The sequence below is a fragment of the Rousettus aegyptiacus genome, unplaced genomic scaffold (genome assembly GCF_014176215.1).
Source record: "Rousettus aegyptiacus isolate mRouAeg1 unplaced genomic scaffold, mRouAeg1.p scaffold_m13_p_17, whole genome shotgun sequence".
In the NCBI taxonomy this organism is placed as follows: domain Eukaryota; kingdom Metazoa; phylum Chordata; class Mammalia; order Chiroptera; family Pteropodidae; genus Rousettus; species Rousettus aegyptiacus.
Genome location: NW_023416292.1, coordinates 44,051,099 through 44,075,351, shown reverse-complemented (window position 1 = coordinate 44,075,351; position 24,253 = coordinate 44,051,099). Strand labels below are relative to the sequence as shown.

Sequence of the window (24,253 nt, the reverse complement as noted above, 5' to 3'; positions counted from 1 at the left end):
TTCCAGATTTTTTTCTAAATATATGTTAACATGTGTAATTATTTTTTCTTAAATGAGACCATACTGTTCTGTTGCATAACTGATTTTTTTAAATGTAATATATCATGGTTATTTTCCATATCGGAGCATATTAATCTACTTCATTCTATTTGATGGATTATTGGTTTTTCAGTGTATGCATATCCCATAATTTATTTTATTATTCCATATTCGTGGGCATTTGTGTAGTTTCTAACTCTGAAAAATGTTCTGGTGAACATACATTTGTGTGTATTCACACACACACATATTTTATGGATAGTCTGGAGCCAAGTCATCAGACTGTTGAGTCAGTGAGCTAGAATATTTTTCATTTTAAAGCCATCGCTCCTATCACTGGGGAAGAGGTAATTTATCTCTCACTTGGCTTTAATTCAGCAGCCATCCAGGAGTAACAGTCGTCTAAAAATCATGCACATTGGGGCCCAGTCCTAGCAGGGCGGTTGGTCCGCAGGGAGCCTTTTATAGTTTGAATAGTCATTCTAAAAACTCACACCAACCCTTAGATAAGCTCAGGAAAATTACAGCTGGCTCCTTCCTGTCCTTGGTAAGGTCAAACGTTGACTGTGAGAGGAGCGTAAGTTTCCTAAGGCATAACCTAAGCAAGCTGTGCTGGAGCATTGCGTGCTCAGAGAAGACATCACATTCTAATGCCCTTTCAGCCCAAAAGCATGAACTTCACATTGTTCTTTCTTAACAAAGTTCTGATACTTTAGTGGAAGTAGCTCAAAAGGCTGTTCTGTGGACTAACTACCATCATCCTTACTGAAAAAAGAGGCGATATAATTCACATACCATAAAATAGTCACATTCACCCTTTAAAATATGTAACCCAGTGGTTTTTAGTATATTCACAAACTATCACCACGATCTAATTCCGGAACATTTTCATCACCCCCAAAAGAAATCCTGTCTCCACCAGCAGTCACTCCCATCGCCCCCTGCCTCCAGTTCCTGGCAACCACTACTCTGCTGTGTCTCTGTGGATTTGCCTGTTCTGGCCTTAACTGTTCTGGACATTTCTTATGAATGGAAACACATCGTATGTGGCCTTTATGTCTTGCTCTTTTACTCAGCATGATGTCACTCAGCAAGAAGGATCATCCATGTTGTAGCATGTATCAGTGCATTTCTTTTTATGCTGAATAATATTGCATTGTAGGAGCAGATCACATTTATCAGCTGATGAACAGTTGGGTTATTTCTGCTTTGGGACTATTATGAACATAATAATAATAAATATCCTGTTCTGCTCGGCCTTTTGGACACTTACCATCAACTGGATGTTGGTCTCCAGGGTGAGGGACTCTCCTCCACGCAATTGACTCAGCATCTTGCAGCTTTCTTGTGAGGCTAATATGTTGCTCTCTACAGTTCCTTCTAAACAATCTTCGCATTCCTACTAGACCCTAGGGTCTGTTGAAAGCCAGACTCATAACTTTGCTGTCAGATGACTTGACGCCAGACTACTCATAAAATATGTGTGTGTGCAGAGGCCGAGCTAACCATTTCCTATAATGGTTGAAGGTTGTTCACTCCCCATCCCATAATAGGTAAGGGACTGTTCAGTGTCACAGCTGATAAATGTGACACGGCACAGACCACTGGCCTTGGTCGGTCACTCCACTTATGCCCACCAACCAAGCAGAATACACTTTACTATGAGGAAGCGTAAGACATGTATAAAAGAAAAAGCCCCGCTGCGATGGGGCTCAGTTTTTGGATGTGAATCCACCAAGCCGGTGCCGGCACCAGCAAACGCTACTTCCTGCTTTTGCCTCAGTTTCCCGAGTATCCTGCAACATTTCATCTTCCAGATTCAGATACCCCAAAGCGTGTGACCTGGTAGACAATAAAGGATCAATGCATTGAATAAAGAGACTTTTCTTTTAATAAACATGAATTTTAATGATTTTTTTTTTTTTTGCACTGAAGGTAGTGCAGAATATATTGTTTTATCTGTAGTTCATCTCAGGCAGTAAAAATGATATCTACCTGTAAAACTACAAACTAATCAAAATGTCCTCATAGTGTCCTTCCTTCTCTTTCAGGCCTTGCTCTATTACTGTGAAGCACTAACAAGGACAGACCTTCATCTCCAGAAGGCAGCCTGCCTGGCCCTGAAAAGTTTGGAGGTAACACCCAGCCTCAAAGCCCCTCCAGTTCAGCTTTGAGCAAGACTAAGCCAAGTGCAGAAACAGCTTCCCTTCCGTTTGTGGGACTGCCTGTTTTAGCAGAGTTTCCTACCTCAGGATTTTGCACTGAATATTAATTTGAGGTCCTTTAGTCTTTAAACTGCAACTAAATGTGACTTTATTTTGTTAAAGTATAAATGTTTTGGAAAACAATTATGTTTTTGAATAGCCCATAGGAATTAGTTTGCCTCTGGGTCAGTACTAGAAAAATATATCCTAACCCAAAAAAGAGAGGATATGGCGATTTCACCATTTTTTACTGTGTGCAAAAAATAACAGGGACCCAGGAAATTTGCAAAGAAATTCTAAAATTCATTGTGCCAATAAATTTCCAGATCCTTCCCCATGAACTGTTTTTATTAAGCAGCTCGCAGTCTGAACTGTGTCAAAGGGAGGTGTTGGTGAGAGAGCTAAAATGTAAATGAAAAAATAAGGCATGAAAATTCCCAACATTAACATTATGTTACAATGGTCAAGATTTAATGTTTGACCTACCTTAATCACAAAAAAAAAAAACAAACCAAAAAAAAAAAAAAAGACTAATCACTCTTCTGAGCTTTTGAGAAAAGAATGAGAAAGCCACACCTCAGAGCTTGCTAAAATCTTGGATGGGTGCATGGGACAAGGGGCAGGGTTCTGCAGGCCTGTCAGGAAGTGAAGAAAGGGATTAACACCTCAAAAGAAAAAGCTAATGACCTGCGAAGAAAAACAGCCCTGGGAAATTTTGTCCTTGTTACTTGGTCAAAAATTTACCTTTTGGTGGCCAATAAAAGCCCATAGTGATTGCTATGGGCAGGTCTGGGAGCACTGATTTTTTCTCTTTCTCCTAGAGAATAGGATCCTTTGGGCTGAATAAGAGTCCTCTTTCTAAACCTTCCCCAGCCCCCCAGCTCACAGCGGGGCTCTGTGCAGCACAGTGCAAACAAAAACCAGGGCAGGCTCAGGATGTCATCCACCCAAACCAGTCAACTCTAATTAACTTGTCAGGGGAAAAAACCTTTTTTTGATTAATTATAGCAAGCAGACACCTCACATCTTTCTTTCCTATTGTCAAACTGGAAACAATCTGGAGAGGTCAAAGTGGCCCTCCGATGTCAGGTCCCTATCTGTCATTGGATTGAAATAACCCAGGATCCACACATGCTGCTCACTCCAGTTCGTCATGTTTGGGCGCCCAGCACTGCCACTACCACTCCATAGGCCTAGCTTTCTTCAAAAAAAAAAAAAAAAAGATCATAATTTGTTACCCGTTATCAACTCAAAATCTCAGCAATAACATTTGGTTTTGCAGCAGGCAGGCTCCCTTCTAGGACTTGCCCTAAGGGGTGGTGTTACTGGAGACACTGCTGGGCCCCCTTCTCCCTCCATGTTTTCCCTGGTAACATCTCCTCCTGGGTCTTCCACCATCTATATGCTAATGACTGCCAACATTTCCGGTCCAGGTCTTCCTGTCCTATCTATTATCCCGCTTGCTACTGGACATCTACACTAGAAAGTCACCTCAAATTTCACCCATCTCACCCCTACCTCTCATCTTCTCTGTCTTAATGGATGGTACAACCACCACCAAGCATCCCATGCCAGAAACCTAGGGGCCATCGTGACCCTCCCTCACTCTCATCCTCCACATCCAACCAGCCTCCCCGTCCTGTCGCTCCCACTTCTGTAACAGCCTAATTCTGTCCACTCTTTATCCCCGCTGTGTTCACCTGGATCTGAGCATCCTTTCTACCAATATCTCTGCCTTGTTAGAGCCTAAACTCCCTTTAGTCCATCTTCTTCACTGCAGCTAGAATGCTCATAATAAAATACAAATCCAACCTCAAACTCTTGTATGGCTTTCCATGACCTTTGAATAAGTCTACAACCCTTAATGTGGCTCATCAGGCCCTCCTTGATTTGGGCTGTCATAAACTAATCCCCTTGCCTAGAATTTGTTTCCTTCTCCACACCCCCAAACACACACACACACACACCCCTACCACATGCCCAAACATGGCTAACTCCTCTGTTACTTCCTCCATGAAGACTCCCCTGATCAGACCAGCTTGTTTCCCAGTTGTGTTCTTCTCTCACACCCCAACTCAGCCTATCATTCATTGTAGTGATTACTTTACTCATTTCTCTATGTCTGGAAATTCCCGGGGGCCAGGACTGGGTCTTGTCCATCGCTGAACCTCCCACACCTTGTGAACTGTCTGGTTCATAGAGCACTCAGTAAACAAATAGGAGGAGTCTCATCGTTGACCTCTGTTCTCCTCCTCTCGTTTGGCATATAAGCTAAATATTAGGAATTCTTAAGTTAGAGCTCTTTTAGAAGCAGTGAGTTACAGTGGAAAAAACAATGAGAAGTGGATTCTGTTCTGGAAAAGCAGGCTCTTCACCCACTTCTCTTGGCCTGGAGTTCTCCATGAAACGAGGGACTTAGCTGATCACTGGGGATTCAGCAAGTCTGAATTCTGGATTGCAACCCAGGAAATTCTCATACAGTACATCTCGGAGTGGCAGCCAGGAATCTGTACTTTACAAGAGCTCCTGACTCTCAGCTAGGTGTGGGAAGCCCGGGATAAGATGATTTTAAAGTCCCCATGAGCTCTGAAGTGCTAAGTCTCATGCAACCCCAGACATAAATGTCAGAAAATGATTTTAACTGTTCTCTCCCTGTAGGCTACTGAAAGCATTAAAATGCTGGTGACACTGTGTCAGTCCGACACTGAAGAAATCAGAAATGTGGCCTCAGAAACCCTCTTGTCTCTTGGTGAGAATTTTTTTTTTAACGTGTTTACTTTTCACTCCCAAAGGGAACTGTCAGAAGTTCCATGTGTATTGTTTTAGCAATTTTCCCTCATGGCTACCTGTGTGCACATGCACAGACACACACACACACACACACACACACACACACACACACACACTCAGAATGAGGAACTGATCGACCTCCATCTCACTCCAGCTCCTGTTATATCTGAACGCTGAGGGTGAGGGCTGCTCTGTGGAGCCGTTCTAGACGGTTCCTTGGTCTGTGCACTATTTGGAGTCAAGAACGTAGAAGTCAAACCATAGTCAGGAGTCCGGGGTGGGGTTCGCACCACCCGGGGGACTATGATTGGCTGAGGTTCCCTAGGAGGCCACAGTCCCCCAGCTGTCCCGGCTTCACCGACTCTCCAGCTAACCTCTGATCATCTGCTGGTCTATCCCACCTGAGCCCTGACACCAAAGGAAAGATTGAAGTATTTATTTTATCCTGAAATATCCAGATAAACCTTCCCCTCCACTTCGTTTTCTAAAGGTTCACGCTTCTCATGTTTCACACACTTTTATTCTTCTGGGGAGTTGGGAGGGTAAAGAGAGGCTTTTAAAACTCCACATAAAAAATATAAATATTTATTATAAATAATTTTACTACTATAACATACTCTTAAAATGTAAAAACTATACTCCTGGAAGTCCTCAACTCTATCTAGTCAATAATACTAATTGGAAAAAAGGTGCTCTACTTTGACTCCAGTAGCTTAACAACATAAGGGAGACTCTCCTGGCATTTATCATCATCATGAAAATCACATTTATTGTTAGTTGTTCTTTCTTACGTTATTGGCTTCTTTCTGCTAGTGAATATAGCGTTCCAGGAACAGAAATCTTAGCCAGCATGTGTTTGTTTAAAGGATAAAACAGTTATTCCTTATGGCTGTTTTCAGCATAGAAATTATTTAATTCCCTATAAATGTGCCTAGGGTATTATTAGTTTTAGCTTCTTTCATTCCTTCGTGTTCTGAAATAACAGTGAAGGTAAGCCAGATGTTTGTAAAGCACAACCTGTCATGTGTCTACTTCCAGTGGAACCAAAGAAAGTTTGAGCCCTGCCGAATGTGCCCAGTCACTTCAGCTGCACAGACAGCAGCATCTCCAGGAGTGATCACATACCTGCTTGTCCTGAGCTGCTCACATGCATGGCTGCCCATGCTCTCACCTCGCCGATTCATGGCTGAATCGCCGGGGGAGCTTTAAAATATACTCAGGCCTAAATATACATACATATACATACATACACACACACACACACACACACACACACACACGCACACACACACACACCCAGGCCTGGTTCCACTTCCAAAGATTTTGCTCTTGTTGGTGTGAGATATACCTCAGCTCTGGGACTTGTAAAAGCCTCCTAAGTGATTCTTTCAAACAGACTTTCAGTTTATTGGAAGACTTCTATTCCTAGAGACTACAATAAGATTATGAAATCCATGATTATGTTCCTTTTCTAAAACCCACAAATATCAATATCATCCCAGCATTTCATGAATCTTTTTTTACTTTTTTTCCACAATTTCTGATTGGGTACAACTATTTCCAGCTTTTTCTCACTTGCATTAAATGCATAAAAGTCCGTTTCTTATCACTAGCTGTCTATACTTCATTTTCCCATTTTCCAATATTTTAGAAAATGGAACATGTTGGCTGTTCCGAATGGTGCTGACCAACTGAACCAGATGTTGGTGGTAGATGTCATCACCACATGTTTACATGGCAAAGAGTGACTTTTTAGCTGAAGTTTGAAAGCCTAAATTTGACTTTTATGAAAGATAATTTAACATGTACCAATATGTAATGTATCGAAGTAAAAGTTATGTAAAAGTTCAATGCACTGAAGTCAAGGACTAGCCATACTGAAATTCCTAATGCACTTAAAATATAATAATACATATGATTTCAAAGGAATAAATCTATTATGTGAAATCATCGACCTCACATGCCCATAGGACTTCTACTTTGTTTCACACCCTGGCATTCTCTTACTCTCTGGGATTAGCTCAGAAGTTCTTGGTTTTTCTAAACATTACCTAGAAATGACATAATTAAGAATAACAGAAGATGACTTTTCCTTACCTGAAGCCAACGTTAGTAAAAAATAGCAGTCCATACCTGAACAAACACCTGGTATTAATTTATTATCCTGAGTGATGAATAAAAAAGTTAAGTTCAAATTGGTATTCATTTTTCTTGTTGCGTATTCAGGAGAAGATGGGCGACTGGCATATGAACAACTGGACAAATTTCCTCGAGACTGTGTTAAAGTTGGAGGTCGTCATGGAACTGAAGCGGCCACAGCCTTTTAATTACCAGTTAGCTCTGCCTAACAGCTCTCTTAATTAGTGGCCCTATTAATCAAGAGGGTGCTGTGATTTGGCTGGGATGTCTTTAAAATTTAAAGAATTCTGTTCAGGTTGTCTGGAAATCTAACATGTTGTAGAAAGAATTACCAGTCAGTTTCACAGCAACCACCTGCTTTTCCTTTGGCCAGTACAATAGGGCTTTTTGTGACTTACAGATTACATCATTCATTGCGTCTGACAATACTTAATGAAAGAGTCTGTCATATCAAATATATATGGAATTTTAAAATAGCCATCTTTGTACCTTTTTGGAAGTTCTTCTATGAGCTTGAAACAGTCCTGTGATACTTTGATAAATATCATATGCTTTGCAGTTTTTCTGTCGTGCTCTCAGGGTTGAGTGGCCCCCTAAGCTACCTAATTTTACCTTAAATGCAAAGCACAAAATATAATTTCTTCGAATAAAAGTTTGCCTGCAGAACCTGGTAAAACGACACACTGTAAGAGTTAAATGTTTTTTTTCTTTCATTTTTTTCAAACTTCCACTATTTCTTCATTGTGAAAATTCAAAAAGCATGTTTTCATTATGATAAAAAGACAGGCAGATGACTACAAACTACCTTAATAAGATTATATCCATACACATTTTTAAAAACAACAACAACAACAACAACAACAACAACAACAACAACACACAAAGCTTAAGCTTTTTTTTTTTTTAAGGGCTTTTTAAAATATTTTTATAATTGAGATATTTTGCTGCTGAGACTAATCAAAACCAAAAGTCATGGATTCAGAAAGCTGGGATTCTCTTTGAGGTGGAATAAGTCTCGGAAGTTGGAAGAATCCTAATGCAGTGGGAGCAGAGGGACACTAAAAGTGGTCCTTGCTTCTATAAAAGCTACCAGGAGGTTAGGAAGAAACCTGCCCTGAGGAATGGTTTCTGTCCCGAGAAAGCACTTCCCACTGAGAGGATCCCTTAGCCAAAGAGTTAACAGTTCCTGTTATTGCTGAAATCAAAGTAGCAAGTCCATTAAATAAAGTACAAGACCACTCAGTAGCTCCTATTAAATAACTTTTCTTCCTCTTAAGAATATATGAGGTAGGATATGCCAAAATAGAAAAAGATTACATGTGAGTATAACTTAAACTGGTGGAATATTAACTGTATTCTGGATGTGTTTGTACAAAATACCATTTAGATAGCATTTTAAATATTTACATTTTAGCAAGACCATTAAAAACAACTCATTTCATTTTAAAGTTCTTTGTCAGGTTTCCTGGCAAACAGTCCTTTGAACTGTGAAATTATGTGCATATATATTTGTACATTTATAAATATTATATAAATATATCCTTCATTTTAAAAGTACATTGTACAGTCTGTAGTTAGTATGCATAGTCCGTCGTCTTTGTTAAATGGCTGAAATGATTCTTTTTATAGAAAATCAAATCATAAATGTTACAGTTTTTGGTTTGGTTTTTTATTTTTTGAATATTGCATGAGTAACTCCATTATCTTTTGTATTCACTTCTGCATTTTATTTTTTGTTTGAAGGGGTGCTTAGTTTTGTGGCATTTGTATTCATCACTGTTTTGATCATGTAAGTTAAAATAAAAATTATTTTTGAATTACTAGTCTAATGTAGAGTCCGCTTTTTTTCACATGCCTTTCTTGAGTTGGTATATACACATTACACCTCATTCTCAACTTGAATTTATTTTTATATTGAAATTCCTTCCTCTATAAATGAGGATATTTACTCCTCAGATTTTTTTGTAAAGCTCATTGGAGAAAAACACTGTGAGCTCCTTACGGGTAAAAAGCAGCATCATTTATTTGTGTGTGTTCCAAGTCCAAATCCCAAGTATAGATTGATTCCTGGTTTCTGTATTCCATTCTGTTGTGTTGCTAAGTGATGCATTCCATAGTTCTTGGCTACGTTATTGCCAGCTACATAACTGAAGCACCACTGGCCTTTTACACAATGGCCAAAGCCCGTGTTTATTATGTGCAGTTTTGGACTCAGGTACATCGGTGTTTTGTGAGGCTGTATAAGTCCCTCCAGAGCTTCTGGAGTGTCACTGTTAAGGGCTTTTTCATTAAGAAGAAAGAGGAAACCCATATCCCGCAGAATGAGAGTATTTTCCACAAAGAAAAAATTGTGGTACTTGGCCAAATGTTGAAGGACAAATCTCTAGCCCTTGAGAAGAGGGCTCAAGCTGCCTACAGGATTGGACTACTGGCTTTCACAGGTACTGACTTAACCAGCTGTGCTAAAATAAGTATTTCAAAATCTTTTTGCTTGTTATATAACACTAAGCTAGTGATCTTCATAGCTCATCTTAAAATTCCAATAACTTTTCTTTGCCTAAATTATTAGTTTTGTATTTGTACCACCGATTACTAAGTATTTTTTCCTCAAGGATTTCAGGTTTTAAAAGAATGTGTCCATCAAATAAGTTAAGTGTCCTCCCAGTTATATTAAAAACATATACTAAAGGTGCCTATCAAAGTCCTCATTATCATAAGTCAAAGAATTTATATACTATGTTGATAAATTCCAACCTAGTGATGATTCCAACAGAGTAAAACTACTTGATTTTTCATCCTGTAAAAATACATTACAGAGAAAATAGCTTAGAAAAATCAGTAAGAACTTAATGCTTCTAAAACAATTCCAGGAAAGCAAATATATGCATCAGTGCAAAGCAATGTGTACTTGCCAGAAAATTAAATGGTAACCATTTAAACACACACTGCTCTAATGATTGTCAAGTCCAAACTCGCCCTTTCTTTTTTAATAAATTTTGGGATATGCAATGAAAGTTTATAGATAACCCTCAACAACACATCTAATTAGAAGTTCTTGCTGGTAGCTGTGTCATAGATAGATTTTTTTTTTATGAGAAAAAGATATTTAGATGTAGTTTGATAGACTAAATCTTTTCAGAGTGGTATCCATGAGAGAAAAAAATTACTGTTTTCTAGGTGCCAGAATGGTTGTGAGCCACTGGCACAGAGATAATAAGAGAGGAAACTCAGAACCCCTACATGAAGGAAGGGTAAATGGCACCCACCACACCAGGCAGGCTCAGTTCCTTACAGGGCTGTATTCCCCATTTGTGGGAAGAATTAGCCTATTATAGAAGGGTCAAAATCCTTTAACTCGATGTTATTTAGCCTTAGCTGTAGTGGTGGAAAGGGCTCATGCCCAGGCTCTAGGTAAAGCTCCAACATCCTTGGGATCACAGTACTTTTATGCAGTGCCAGTACAAGTAAGAGAAATCCAATCCAGGTCAAAAATCCAGTGGCTAGAACCTGGCAACAATGTCAGCTAATTCTCACCATCTAAATAGTCTTTATCAAATGCTATATGGGCTTCTTCCTTCTCAGAGTTTGAGATTTGAACTAGGAAGATCTGGGGTTCAGGTATATAATGGAAGTAGTCTAGGACAGGCTGGGTCAGTAACCAAAACAAGGAAAACCTTGTAAGGTCACGTTGGTCCCAGATCTGCAAGAGTTGTGTTGAGAAATGCGTAAGAACAGGAGAGAATGGCAAAGCAATGGACTCGTGAAAAGCCTTTCTTTCTCATATTAGACCCAGCTTTGCAGCTCAGCCTTTTGGTTTTCTCTTTGGTTGCTCTAATGCTGGTATTTTTTCAAGTACCAAAGACAGAGAACCAGGAAAGAAACCATGAGAGAGATTTGCTAGGTGAACACAGTCAGGTTTCCTTCACCTTGAAGTACAGACTCTTGGGTGCCTGATTAAAGGAAACTGGCAGGCAGGGACCTTCCAGGGCTTTTCATATCACTCCTTACTTATCAACACATATTTTCTTTCTCACAGCAACACACAGGGTGGGGAAAAAGAGGAAACTCCAAGTATCCAATGTGTCAATATATAGCAACAAGAATCCAAACACAATAAGCATACCATGTCACTAGCTACTAGATATACCAACTACTTCTGGAAACGCAAATACTTGTTTTACAGGAGGACCAACTGCTGGGAAATTTGCAGCTGAGTACATGAAAGAAGTAGCTCACTTGTTGCAAGATCACAAGATGAAACCAAAAACAAGAATCCAGCTGCTCCAGAGTGTAGCATGTTGGTGTTACTTAAACCCTGTCAATCAGAAAAGAGCCAAACATCTGCAGTTTATTCCCATTCTCATTGGGTTTTTTGATAACAAACTTGAGTCTACCACCAAAAGTGAAATCAACAGCAACCGCATGGTTAAATTTTGGACTTGCTACGTCCTCTCTGTCATGACATGCAATAACCTGTCTTGCATGCAGGAGCTTAAAAACCACACAACTCTAAAACACCAACTGCAGATGCTCGCTGGTGAGAACTGGTCTGGATGGCCTGAGAATTTTGCCGAGGTACTATATTTCCTAATTGGTTTTCACAGGAATTAACTTCTCTAAATTCAGTTTCATGATGCAGCTGTCTGCACCACTGCGATTCAGGAAAACAAAGAATAAAAGTCAGTATATTATTCTTCAGTGTTTTCTTTTAGGTAGTTGAAAATTTCCATAAAAATTTCCACTTACTACAATAACCAAACTTAATGATAAGCACCGCTGTTTAAAATTACCTCATGAAAATTAAGTTCATAAAATGGGAATTTATGGGAAGATATGTTACCTATAGAACTGTGGGGAGCAATCATGTATTTAGGGGTTATTAGAGGACATTAAGCCAAGGCACCGAGAAATGCCAAAGTCTAATACAACCCACAGCTACCAGCTTATACTAGCTGTAGGGGACAGTGGTGCCTAACTTTTATCTTTTCAGCCCTATTTCAGTGCTAGCCTTCCAGTTGCCTTGTCTTTGGCTGAGGTTGTTTTCTGGCTATGAAACATGATCTTATTGCACATGAGACTAATATTTGATTTTTAGCTGAAAAACAGAATCCAAGGAAATTTTTCCAAATTCTCCATCAACCAGGGTCACATTTCCCAGGGGCTAGAAACATTCATCACCCATTTCCTAGTGAAATCCATCTCCAAAATCACCCGAAGATCCATAGGCATCTACTCTGCTTTCTCAAACTAGTTTGAAGTTTTACAATTTTATTTAAATGAAAACATGTAGTAGGTACACTTACCTGCTCTCTCTTGCTCAATATCATTGAGATGTATGTTGTGTACACCAATTACTTTTTATTGCTGAGCAGTATTCTAATGTAAGCATTCTTGTATCCATTCATTTGTTGATGGACATTTTAGCTATTACAAATGAAACCATGAAAATTTGCAGACAAGTCTTCATGTAGATGGATGTATGCTTTCATTCCTCTCAGGTAAATACCTAGGAGTGGAATGGCTGGGTAATACGGAATGTCTGCTAACTTTTAAGAAACTGATGAACATTTCTATAGCATTGATAGTATTCAACATTGCCACGAGCACTAAAGCACCCAGTTTCACATATTTGACACTTGTATGCTCATTGTTTTTCTCAAACTGTAGTCATTCTGGTAGGTACTCAGAAGTATTTCACTGCCAATTTAATTTGCACCTTCCCAATGACTAATGATGTTGACATCTTTTCATGTGCTTATTTGCTACCCTTTGGTGAAGTGTCCAAACTTCTCTCCAACTTTAAAAATTAGGTTGTCTACTCATTGAGTTGTAAGCGCTCTTTACAGATACAAATCCTTCATTGCATGTTTTGCAAATATTTTCTCCCAGCCTGTGGCTTGTCTTTTCATTCTCTTAAAAGCCTTTCAAAGAGAAGTTTTTGATTTTTATGAAACTCAATTTACTGAAATAATTCTAATTCATGCTTCTTGTGTCCTACTTGAGAAAACTGCCAAATCCAAGGTCACTAAGTTTGTGCCTATATTTTTCTTCTAGAAGATTAAAAGCTTTAACTTATATCTAAAATTTCCCTTCAATTCTACCCCTCTTTTGCTCCCCACCAAATTCTGGTAATCTACTTCTGGCATTCTCTAGAAATATTTCCTATTTGCTAAGTTATCCTATTCTACTTAGCTCTCCTTTTTCCTACTCATTCCATTAGTCTCTCAGCTGATTTCCCTCTCCCCTAAACCCACATTAATTCTTCAAATTATTTTTTATTATAGTAAAAAATACATAAAATTTGTCTTCAATTCTACCTTTATGCCAAAGGCCCATACCTAAAACACAGAGCTGCTTTAATACAGCAGCCACTAACCTCATGTGGCTATTTAAATACAAACTAAAAGTTCAGTTCCTCATTCGCACCAGCCACTTTTTAGTGTTCCACAGCCACATATTCTAGGTAATTGGTTATCATACCGGACAGCACAGGTATTTCCAACATCTCAAAGTTTTATTGAACAATGTTTCTGTAGATTAATAGCTTCCACTTTTTTAAGCATTTGGGGTTCGGGCACCATAGTAAAGGGTTTAATCCTCACAACAACACTGAGGTAGACTTTATCTCAATATTATAAAGCCTTTAATACCTGACATTGTCTTCTAGTGTCAATTTACACAGGTATTTTCTCACAAAACATTCAACCCCAATGCTGTACACTTTGCAAACAATTTCCTTTTCTTTTCCTTCCTTTAGAATAGTACATATGGGAAACTCCTAATTTCACCCTACTATTTATTCCATATACACATGTATACATACACATATACTTGGTACTATACCAAATGTAACACATGTAAACAAAGTTTCAGAACCCTTAGCTATTCCTGCATCTTTTAACTGGACTTTTACCTGTCCCCTCACTTTGCTTCTCTAGAGGACTAACACTATCACCTATTATTTTAAGCTTCCAAGAAGAAGCTGATCATACCAGCCAGTCAGGCTTTTACTTGGCTAATCAGATTCACATGAGAGTTTTGAAACGAGATTCTCACATTCCATTACCAAAACTACTCAGGAAGAATACCTGGTTATGGGGGTCTGAAAATCAACAGTACCTGTAATGTGCTTGAGGTAAAACCAAACCTGGGAATAAAAACTCAACTATTTCAGTTTAAAGAGGGATAATTCATTTGCTTCTTGTTTCCTCCAAAATAACAGAGGAATAGAAAGAAAACTATAAAACCACAGAAATAGACAAATTTTCTAAATAGACTCCTTAGACTCCATTCTTCCAAAATAAACACAATGCTCAATAGGAGACTAAAGTTTATTTATCATTTACACAAGTTATGTCTGACATCTGAGAAAATGCTATTTACATAAAACATCATAAGATTAAAAATACATAGTATTTGTATTTTAATACAATAATAGGATCCAAGAATTCAAATAAGGAAGTTTGATTTCACAGTTGCATTATATATTTGCTCTGCTACAAAGAACTATAGTAGAGGTAAACTTTGGCAGTATATTTCTCAAGAATCAAATATCAATGAATTTCATACACATGGTTTCGCATCTGTAGAGGATGACACGATTTCTTCAGCACATGTACCAATTTCTGAGTCTTCCACTGTAGAATGCTCTCCATCTTCTTCTTCAGAATCAAATTCCTGACTATCCGGTGATTCAAAGTTATCCAGAGGTTCACCTTGCAGTCTCTTTTAGATAAACAATAATTTATTGTAAAAAATTTAAAACTCAAGTCCATTTATTGGTATGCTGATATAATTAATTGACTCTCGATATTATAATGAAGTTCTTTTCATGTCTCTCAATTAAACGGACTTATAACCAAATCATATTTCAGCAGTCACAGGACTTAATAATTTGCTCATTTTTTAAAGTGCTGACATGCTTTCAGAGTACAAATGAAATCAGTACTTAGCTATCTGCAGTGAAGGATCAGGCTTCCTAATTTCCAATCTGCTGTGAATCAATACTTTCACAGCAGTTAACATAGCTATTAATGCACTTTCAAATGAAAACCTCAAACATTAATTGTCACAGCTCTAAAATGTAAGCAATTCAATACAAGTTCTGATTTGAAAATCTTTCATCCCATCAGCAAGACGATTTTATGTAAACACGAATACGTTTAAGGCCGATATTTCAGGCTAACACTGGTAAAGGAACAGTCAAACACATTAGCTACTTCCAAATTTTAAAAAGTCAGATAAGACCACCAAATTTATTTGGTGTATCAATTAACACTTATAAATAACAGTAATGTCACACTGGCATTAAAGTTAAATTAAAAAATATCTAAAAATTTGTCAACTATAAAATAATATTCCATATTTTCAGATGTTAATTCTTTTTGTATCTCCATAAGAAAAGAGATGTTCTTAATATTACTAATAATAAAATATTTAAAAGTGATCAGACTCTTACATGTGCAGGCACTTCTCTAAACTTTCATCTATTGTAACTCATTATTCTCATAACAAACCTATGAAATAGGTTCTACCTCTCCCATTTTACATGAGGAAAATGAAATCCTGACAGGACAAATAACCTGCTTGACTCGACAAACTGAACAGTGCCAGGCAGGGAGCTGAGACTCCAAGTCAAGAAACTTGATTCTAGAGCCCAAACACAGATCACACTGCCTCAGTATTACAGAAAAAATAGATAATTTTGATTCAGGTTAAATACATACCTCTATGACTTCTGCCATATATTGTACATGTTCTGCTACTTCTGCCAATTCTTTATTCTCCTTTTTTAGGCAGGCAATTTCATTTTCCTTTTGTTCAATTTCTTTATGAAGCTATATGACATAAACAAAGTTCAATATTCCATAGATCTGCTAAGCTATAAACCAAATTATATGTCTCCAAATAGATAACTAATGGATACGTTTAGCGCCAAGTTCCTAACAAAGGTGCTATCTGGCACTCAATACAATAGGCTTTTTGTATAATAATAACAAATAACAGAGTCACTTTTTAAAAAACTTTCATTAGTTTCAAGTATATAGTATATTGGTTAGACATTTATATAGTTTATAAAAAGATCCCCCTAATTGCTCCTTCTCTCTTCTGGCCCTCCACCTACCCAATATATTAATGCTAACTGCATTCCCTATGCTGTGGCTCCCCACTCCCATGACCATCCATCACCTACTAATTTATACTTCTTTAATCCTTCACCCCATTCTCCCAGCCCCCCAGCCACCCTCTCCTCTGGCCATCACCAGACTGTCCTCTATATTTGAGTCTATTTTTGATTAGTTTCTTTTTGTTCCTTAGATTCCACAAATAAGTGAAATCATATGGTATTTATATTTCTGTCTTGATTTATTCCTTTCGGCATAACTTCTAGGTCCATCCATGTCATTGCAAATGGTAGCATTTTGGTTTTTTTAATGGCTGAGTAATATTCCACTGTATATATGAACCATAATTTCTTTATCCAATCGTCTGTTGATTGGCATTTAGGTTGCTTCCACATCTTGGCTATTGTAAATTGTCCTGCCATCAGTCACCTTTCTAATAAAACTTTTCTTAGGCCAAAATTAAAACTAGTTTATATTGCTCTAACCAAATATGCTAAGCAGCGGACAGAATACCGAAATGTTAAAAAAAAAAAAAACGCCACAAATTATATTCAGTACATACTTTCTCATTCTCCTTTAGTGCTTCGTAGAGAGCCTTCCTTCGTTTTTCTGCCACTTCTTTCCAATACTGAGAGGATGGATTTTCTAAAATAGTTTTACACGTAACTTTGAAAACCACTACTATTAATTACATGCCGCTGTAAAAACCCAATAATCTTTTCCATTTAAAAAATTCATAATCTTAGCACTAACCATATTACTTAGATTAGTAATACCCATTTTAAAAACATTAAAGTTAGAAAACCAAATCAATTTTCATCTACTCTATTTTCTCCAACATTTTGAGAATTTCAACATATTCCACTGATGGTCTGTAATTAATAAGTTTTGTGTTCAAGTTATATGTATTACTTTTTTTCATTTGTGTGCTTATATTGGCGATATGATATACAGTTGAGTTGTTTCTGTATTTGGTGTGTTTTCTACTAATCTTTGTAATTTTAACTAAGTCAGATATGAGTGTCATAAAATCTATTGTTTATTCTACAAATATTACTAAAGAGCTTCTTTATTTCTATGCAGCCAACCTTTCCTAATTTGCCTAATAAAACTCTGTCTACTTTTTTTTTTCCTTACTGTCCTCTAAGCAACTCAAAATGAGCCCAAATGTCACTTTGACCCTAAGTCAATGAACTTCTCTAAGTCAACTTTTTTCATTGACAATATCCAATAATCTTCCATAACGCTTAAAAACCATCACTAGCTTCCTCTTTTGATGGCAACAGCTATTCCATTAAAAACTAGTATTTTCATTACGGGCACAATGCTTCTCATTCATTGTCACCCCCTTTACTTCAGTTATGTTTCTGTTGGCTCCCTTATTTCATATTCTCCTGGTACATTCAAATTCCTCTCTTCAAAATCAGTGTCTAGACATTTTTCTTCTGAAAAGACTGTTTCCAAGTAATGTAAACCAGGGGTCCCCATGGCCTGTTAGGAACTGGGCCACATGAGTGAGAGAAGTTTCATCTGTATTTGCAGCCACTCCGCAGCACTAGCATCACTGCCTCAGCTTCACCTCAGATCATCAGACATTAGATTCTCATAGGAGCACCAGTACCTGGTGCCGAAAAGGTTGGGGACCACTGTTATAAACTCTTAAGGCAATCCAATATCAGAGATGCCACATTAATCACTATCATTTTCTTTAATATTTCATCCATATTTGATCTTACCAAATAGTAAGATTTGTCTAAGTTTACAATGTTTGCATAGGTATAACAATAAGAAAAATTAAATTATCAAAAACATGAAACTGTCTAATAGCATGCCCAGATTAAGAGACTGTGGGAAGAATTCATAACATATACTAATATTTACCTTTATTACAATTAAAGTTTCTAAGATAAAAATTATATCTGTATATTTTCGTACCTGTAATCATAAGATCATATGCTTCTTGAGTAACTCCTCCAAGATTTTTATTTTCACTATGTTCTGGGACAATAGCAACTCCAGAGTTGGAAGTCTTAGATGTTAACTGGTCATTCCTTCGTTTCATTTTGGACAAGCCTTTAACCAACTATAAGGAAATATACACATCAATCTCATTTATTTTGACCTAATGAACAAGAAAGCTGAGTGGATTTGGAAACTAGAGCTGGCAAACCACTTCTGAAGAATGTATGTTTACAACTACCAAGGTAAGGCATGTATCATTATAGAGTCCAAAGAAAAGAGGGAAATTTAGAAAGAAGGAAGGAGCCATTGGTTAAAGGCAGAAATTACAATATTAGAAGAAAAAAATCAAAGACAATGTAGAAGCAAAGTATAAACATACAGAAATTTTTAAACGACAAATTTGTTAAGAAATAAAGCTGAGTGGTTTTGTCATTTATGTATTAAGAATGGAGAACTCACAGCTATATCTTTTTGGTATCTTTGGATATTTTTAAATCATATAATTTAAAACTCCACCAAAATGTAAATATTTTAGGAATTTTATTTTCGGCAAGTATTTTGGATTAGATTTGGGTCAAAGGCATAACTGAAATTATTTTTATTGCTTAAATAATTTAGTATGGCAGAAAGGCAATATTTTCCACCTGCAAAAGTCTGGACACTTTCACCCATGACTTCATCATTTGCATACAGAAATGAAGGAATCTAGCATTTTACTCTCAAAACACCCTACGGTACTACTGTAGATTAATTCATAACTTATGACATCATCCCAGTTCTACAGGTATTCATACAAATTTTGAACTTCCTCAATTGAAGAATTAAAAGAAAAAATCAATTCTGTGGGGAATATTCAATTGCTATTCATAAATTATTTCCAAATTTCAATGATTTAGATATTTCTAACCAAGAAAATCTTGCAAATGTTTTTAATGTAAAGGTAATATCACTTCTACCTCATTCTTACCCAATAATACATACTTCGTTTTCTCTTCCAACAAGAGATCCGTCTGCAGAAGGCTGAATCATCTTCAGAGTTCTTCTCGGGACAGGACTATTCTAAAAGTCAAGACAATTCATTATCTGGTATACAATGTTATATGAATTTACTATCTTAGTCCTACTGTAACTTAGAAAACAGAAATACTAATATTTGGTCTGTTAAACAATGGTTTAATCAACTAGCAACCTTATTTAACTGAAAGTATAATAAAATGTGAAGAAATTCTAGGAATGATAATATAGCCCAAACTTGACACAAACAAGTAGCTTTTGTCTCTCCATTACAATATATGCTCTTCCTAGTCATTCTGCCAACAACTCGTATCTAGCTAAAATAAAAATACAACAAAAATTTAACACTCTAATACTTCAAACCATATTATGGAATTCCAGTACAAGAGGAATATTTTTATTTCCTCTTAAAAAGATCTTCCACACAGCAACTACAAATTTACCAAATATTATAATATTTATGGCAGAAAACTCACAGAAGAGGTAAACTGAGAAAAAGGTTAATTATTTACACTGCAAAATACTTCTTCACCTAATCAAAAGGATTCATCTCAAACTTCCTGTAAATAATGACTATCCCCTAACACATTTATATGTATTCACCAAAGGAATATAATTTTCAAGAACAAAACCGAATACACATGTAATCAGAACCCCTCCACACACACACATACCCGCTACCTGACTGCAGAAGCAGTTTTACTTGAAGCCCATTCAATAGGAGACAGCTAAAACTGTCAGTGTTTGAGGCATACTAAATACTGTAAAATGCCCAAGCTATTGTTTTTGGGAAAAAATATTGCCTTTCTTGTAATATGTAAATACCTTCCTGTATATTTCCTGATATGACAGTGCTCTCTACTTTTGCAAAAACTCATTAGTTATACTGCCACCAAGGGACAGCAAACAATGGCGAATACTCAAACAAGGTTAAAAAGAACATGACACCAAAGCAGCGTGAGAAAGTTACTGATTCCACACTATACTTCACATGACAAGAGTTCACCTTTCCCACGGTAAAGTTTCTACTGCTGATTATCTCACTATTTAATTGAAGAACAAATGCCAGGTACTGTGAGAACAAATATTACACCAATGTTTCAGATGTAATTTAGATTATAGATTAGTCAACAGTCTCCAGATAAAGAGGAAAAAATGTAACTCTGGAATCTTAATAGGTGTTAATTTAAGTGCTTGTTATTAATAATGGTCAAAGAATCCAGCTAAATTACCGTCACACACAAAAAATAACAATTTCTAAGATTTAACTTTTATAATGTAAGCTTTATAGCATCCATCCCCCAAAATGTAATACTGCTATTATTTTCCTTATAAAGATTATGCACTGAACAAGACTTTTTAAAGCCAAGAGTTCTTATATATTAATGGGTCTTAATCTCTTTAGAAAACAAGTTAAGATTCTGTGAACTTTCTAAAAAAAAAAAAAAAAGCACACAAGAGCGTACACAGAAGTGTGCATATAATTAGCAAGGAATCCATGAACTCCTAAAATTCATGCTTACAGATCTAGTTTTAGTCCAATTCTCTCATTGTACAGATGAGTAAATTGAAGCTGAGATACTAAATAACTCACCCAAGGCCATGGTTTTGAAGGTAGAACCAAACCAAAAGAATACAGATCCTTTTATGTCCAAAATAATTTTACTCTAGCTTGTAAACATTAGACTTTCCTTAATATGTAAGCATCTGCTGAAATTATATAAATCATTCATCGAGGATTAAAAATAATTAGGTGGGGATAAAAGGGAGTGAATGGAGATGTAGATGAAAATATGATTGGCCAAATTTCCATAATCTAAAGTTTAAACACACATGCACAGAGCACAGTGGGAAGATGTCATCATTTTAAAGGAAGCTGATAGATCCAAATTCACAAATTATTTTTCCTGAATAATACTTTGCATTGATAATGTAAGGAGGATACTAAGTAATGCAAGGCAAAGAAAACAAATCTATCAAATAGCACCTGCTATCACTTATGAAAGACTTTTATTTATTCTATATAATTTAAATTTGCAAACTGGTACAGTTTTTCTGAACATGTGGTCTTGTTCCCAGGAATCCTACAGTCTAAGTTGCATGGTAGAACCTAACTAATTTATAAATTCATTTAGAACCTTAAGAGCAGAGGAAGTCACAATTATAAATTCAAAACAAAACAAACTGTTCTTATTGTTATAAGAATAAATATTGGGATAAGATTTCCAGTGACAGTATCATATTCAGATTCAAAAGTGTTGCAAAACAAGCAGGTAATGGATGGTAATGAGTATGAGGTACTCTGGAAATATGTGCAACATAATGTAAAATGTCTGGTCAAAGACACTAATTCTGAAGATACAAAGGATTTTAATAAATGTGAAATATAAGAGTAGAAAGAAAGCAATAATAATCTTGTGTATGAAAAATCCTTAAGAGTCTACCAAAAACTATTAAGAACTAATACAAAAGTTCAGTGATGTTGCAGTATTCAAGAACGAAATACAAAAATCAATTGTGTTTCTATACAGTAACAATGAGCACACCAAAAATTTAATTAAAGAAACAATTCCATCTACAATAGCACTAGAAATAAAATATTTGGAAAAAAAATTTAACAAAAGGAGTATAAAACTCAATACTCTAAAAATGAAAACTAATTGTTGAAATTAAGGGAGACCTAAATAAATAGGAAGGCATCCTATGTTCATGGATCAGAAAATTTAATTTTAATTTTAATTTTAAAGTTCTCTACTATTACTTTTCTTCTGGCTAAAAATTAAGTAATTCAAAATTTATAGAAACTAAAGCCAGGTTAAATTTAGCTAAAATAAGTCAAAATTCTTCTAACCACATGATTCTTACAACAGAGTAAAGTAGTTCTATAACATACCTTTACATTCTCATGGATTCCTTCTTGTTTCTGCTTCATACTGGGATTCATTATACACCTGGTGAAGCACAAAATAGTAATTCAAAAACAGAATATGGCTTGCACCTGAAGGAGGAGTCTAGATTTTTGTTGTTGTTCAAAGTACTTACGATCATAAAAGTCATATTAGTGTATGGTGGAATTATCTTTTCTCACTGTCCCGAAACTCAGCCCTATCAATGACTACAGTGGCTAAAGTTGGTGACTCTTGATATCTATATTTTATATATATACACAAATAATTGGAAAAGTCTTGTTGCAAAAGTAAAAAAATGTATATTCTAAACAAATTTAGAACACATGATGGTGTCCTGGATTAAATTCGGGTCTCTCAAAGATGTGAGAAATGGTCACCAGAAAAAGCAAAACATACCTGGGTATGCCCAGGTTTGTCCCAAAGAATAGCATCCTAACTCTACTGTTTCAAAAGCAGATTTAAGCTATGATAAAACTGGCTCTGGTGACCAGCAAAAACTTAATAGACATTTAATATTTGATCAAATGATTAAGAATCTACATTTGTAGGAAATGTTTAACCACTGAGACACTGAAGCAAGGTAGAGGGGGCCAACGTTTGAAGCCCAAGCAACGTCTGTCTCTGAAAGTGATCTCCCGGATTTCTGTGGCCATGCCTTGACTCAGTGCAGAGGCTTTCAAACTTTGCCTATGACCTGTCTTATGCACTTTTTACAATGCGCCATGACGCACACACAAAATCAAAAAAGTTTAAGAGAGGAAACAATCTACTTGTATGATGCACTCTATGTTCTATTCCATGTGAAGCAAATGCTAGTTGGGACTCACTAAAGTGAGCAGAGAGATGTTTTTCAAACAGCGAGTCGCGTGGCCCAGGACCACGAAATCATTCAGAGGGTCATAAAAACCGTTTAGAAAAATGTAACTGAAAATGGAAAATAGCAGAGTGCGTGGCTTGTAGGGAATAAGTTCTCTTCGATCAATTTCTCATTTAGCTGGATGGCTGCGTCCTAAATTGCGATGTAAAATGTGTTTTCTGTACGTCATGATTACAAAGCTGAAACCCACTTATCAAGGTAAGTCCAATTCCTCACATTTTGTCACACTCCTGTCAGCAACCCTGCGCTCTTTTATTCTGCAGTTCTTTTAAACGAGATCCAAAACGCTAGCACAGGCCTCGTACAAAGGAAATGCTGATACGCAAGGAACCCGGTGTCACCAACTGCGATACTGTTTTTCAATGGGACACCAGGACTCAGTGGCCTTCTCTACAAGCCCAGCGAGCAAACCCCCAGGATCATCGCCGGTCACTGGTGTTAGGAAAGAAGCGTTCCGACTCGGCAACAGCCAGGAGCGCAGGATTAAGCCCCGCACACCTCGGGCCGCACAGTCCGCCGGACCCTGACCAGCAGAGGGCGTTATGCTCTGACACCGCGCGCGCCTGGCGAACAGCGCCGACAGCCAATAGGGAGCGCAGATGCGGAGCGCGCCAAAACCAAACACGCCAAAGGGGCAGCCCGCGCCTCGCCGCCCGCCCCGCCCAGCTCCCGCAACCATTCCCAAACCCACTCACCCCCACCCGGCGGCTGTCCGGCGGAGTCACGGGAAGACCGACTTCCGGGAGGTGCGCAAAGCAGCAAGTCGGGTAACCCCTGTGTACAACTCTCCTGCCACCTCTCACTCGTCGGATGGAAACTCAGGCTTCTCAGTGTACGCAAGAAACGGGATAGGCGTCTCGCACCAGGTCCTCAACACAACTGCGACTGTCCCAACTTCCGCCGGAGCGACACCGTACTAAAAAGTCTCGCCAACTCTGCTCGCCCGCCCAGACGGCTACGTGACCCCTCGCGCGACGAGGGGGTGGAGCTCCTCATACCCGGCCAATCGCCGCCTGCCTATGCCCGCCTCAGCCCCGCCCGCGCCTGCGCAGTGGGCATACCGCGTTTCTGGGACTTCAGGTCCGTAGGTTTGTTCTTGCATTTCTGGAGTCTGGGAGGTGGTTGCGCCAGGATTTTGACATCAGACCCTGCGCTCGGAACTGCCTTTCAGAGCAGAATCCTTTTTTTGCCTTT

At 37.5% G+C, this 24,253-nt stretch overlaps 3 protein-coding genes across 9 annotated transcripts in view; 2 read left to right on the top strand and 1 right to left on the bottom strand.

Moving 5' to 3' along the window:
• Window positions 1-7,953, top strand: part of RIPOR2 (RHO family interacting cell polarization regulator 2) — a 167,976-nt gene extending 160,023 nt beyond the window's left edge. For all 6 annotated transcript variants that reach the window (XM_016140880.2, XM_016140887.2, XM_016140879.2 and 3 more), the window contains 3 exons: window positions 2,091-2,174; window positions 4,902-4,992; window positions 7,260-7,953. In XM_016140880.2, the coding sequence (XP_015996366.2) occupies window positions 2,091-2,174; window positions 4,902-4,992; window positions 7,260-7,360 (276 nt within the window). In that variant the 3' untranslated portion in view covers window positions 7,361-7,953. The remainder of the gene's footprint in view (window positions 1-2,090; window positions 2,175-4,901; window positions 4,993-7,259) is intronic.
• A 95-nt stretch (window positions 7,954-8,048) lies between these two features.
• Window positions 8,049-14,377, top strand: ARMH2 (armadillo like helical domain containing 2). The gene is made up of 2 exons (XM_016140891.2): window positions 8,049-9,613; window positions 11,356-14,377. Exons 1-2 carry the CDS (start codon window positions 9,277-9,279, stop codon window positions 11,781-11,783), a joined length of 765 nt encoding a protein of 254 aa, XP_015996377.2. The 5' UTR covers window positions 8,049-9,276; the 3' UTR covers window positions 11,784-14,377.
• Window positions 14,378-14,485: 108 nt separating this feature from the next.
• On the bottom strand, window positions 14,486-23,887 carry GMNN (geminin DNA replication inhibitor). 2 transcript variants are annotated; one of them, XM_016140893.2, is made up of 7 exons: window positions 23,755-23,887; window positions 22,167-22,224; window positions 19,241-19,318; window positions 18,233-18,380; window positions 16,860-16,942; window positions 15,899-16,009; window positions 14,486-14,897 (listed from the first exon to the last, which is right to left on the bottom strand). In XM_016140893.2, the coding sequence occupies exons 2-7, from the start codon at window positions 22,215-22,217 to the stop codon at window positions 14,736-14,738; spliced, it is 633 nt and encodes a 210-aa protein (XP_015996379.1). In that variant the 5' UTR covers window positions 22,218-22,224; window positions 23,755-23,887; the 3' UTR covers window positions 14,486-14,735. The 2 variants fall into 2 exon arrangements, with proteins under 2 accessions (XP_015996379.1, XP_015996380.1); XM_016140894.2 differs by lacking the exons at window positions 22,167-22,224; window positions 23,755-23,887 and having other exon boundaries at window positions 19,227-19,317.
• Window positions 23,888-24,253: the final 366 nt, after the last annotated feature.

What these genes read in the sequence shown, in the direction of transcription:
- ARMH2 (XM_016140891.2), top strand. Translation starts at nt 9,277, where the DNA reads ATGCATTCCATAGTTCTTGGCTACGTTATTGCCAGCTACATAACTGAA. An exon ending in TGGACTACTGGCTTTCACAG is followed by an intron (nt 9,614 to 11,355) that starts GTACTGACTTAA and finishes CTTGTTTTACAG; the next exon opens with GAGGACCAACTGCTGGGAAA.
- GMNN (XM_016140893.2), bottom strand. Translation starts at nt 22,217, where the DNA reads ATGAATCCCAGTATGAAGCAGAAACAAGAAGGAATCCATGAGAATGTA. An exon ending in CACTAAAGGAGAATGAGAAA is followed by an intron (nt 16,010 to 16,859) that starts GTATGTACTGAA and finishes TATGTCATATAG; the next exon opens with CTTCATAAAGAAATTGAACA. An exon ending in ATATGGCAGAAGTCATAGAG is followed by an intron (nt 14,898 to 15,898) that starts GTATGTATTTAA and finishes TTTATCTAAAAG; the next exon opens with AGACTGCAAGGTGAACCTCT.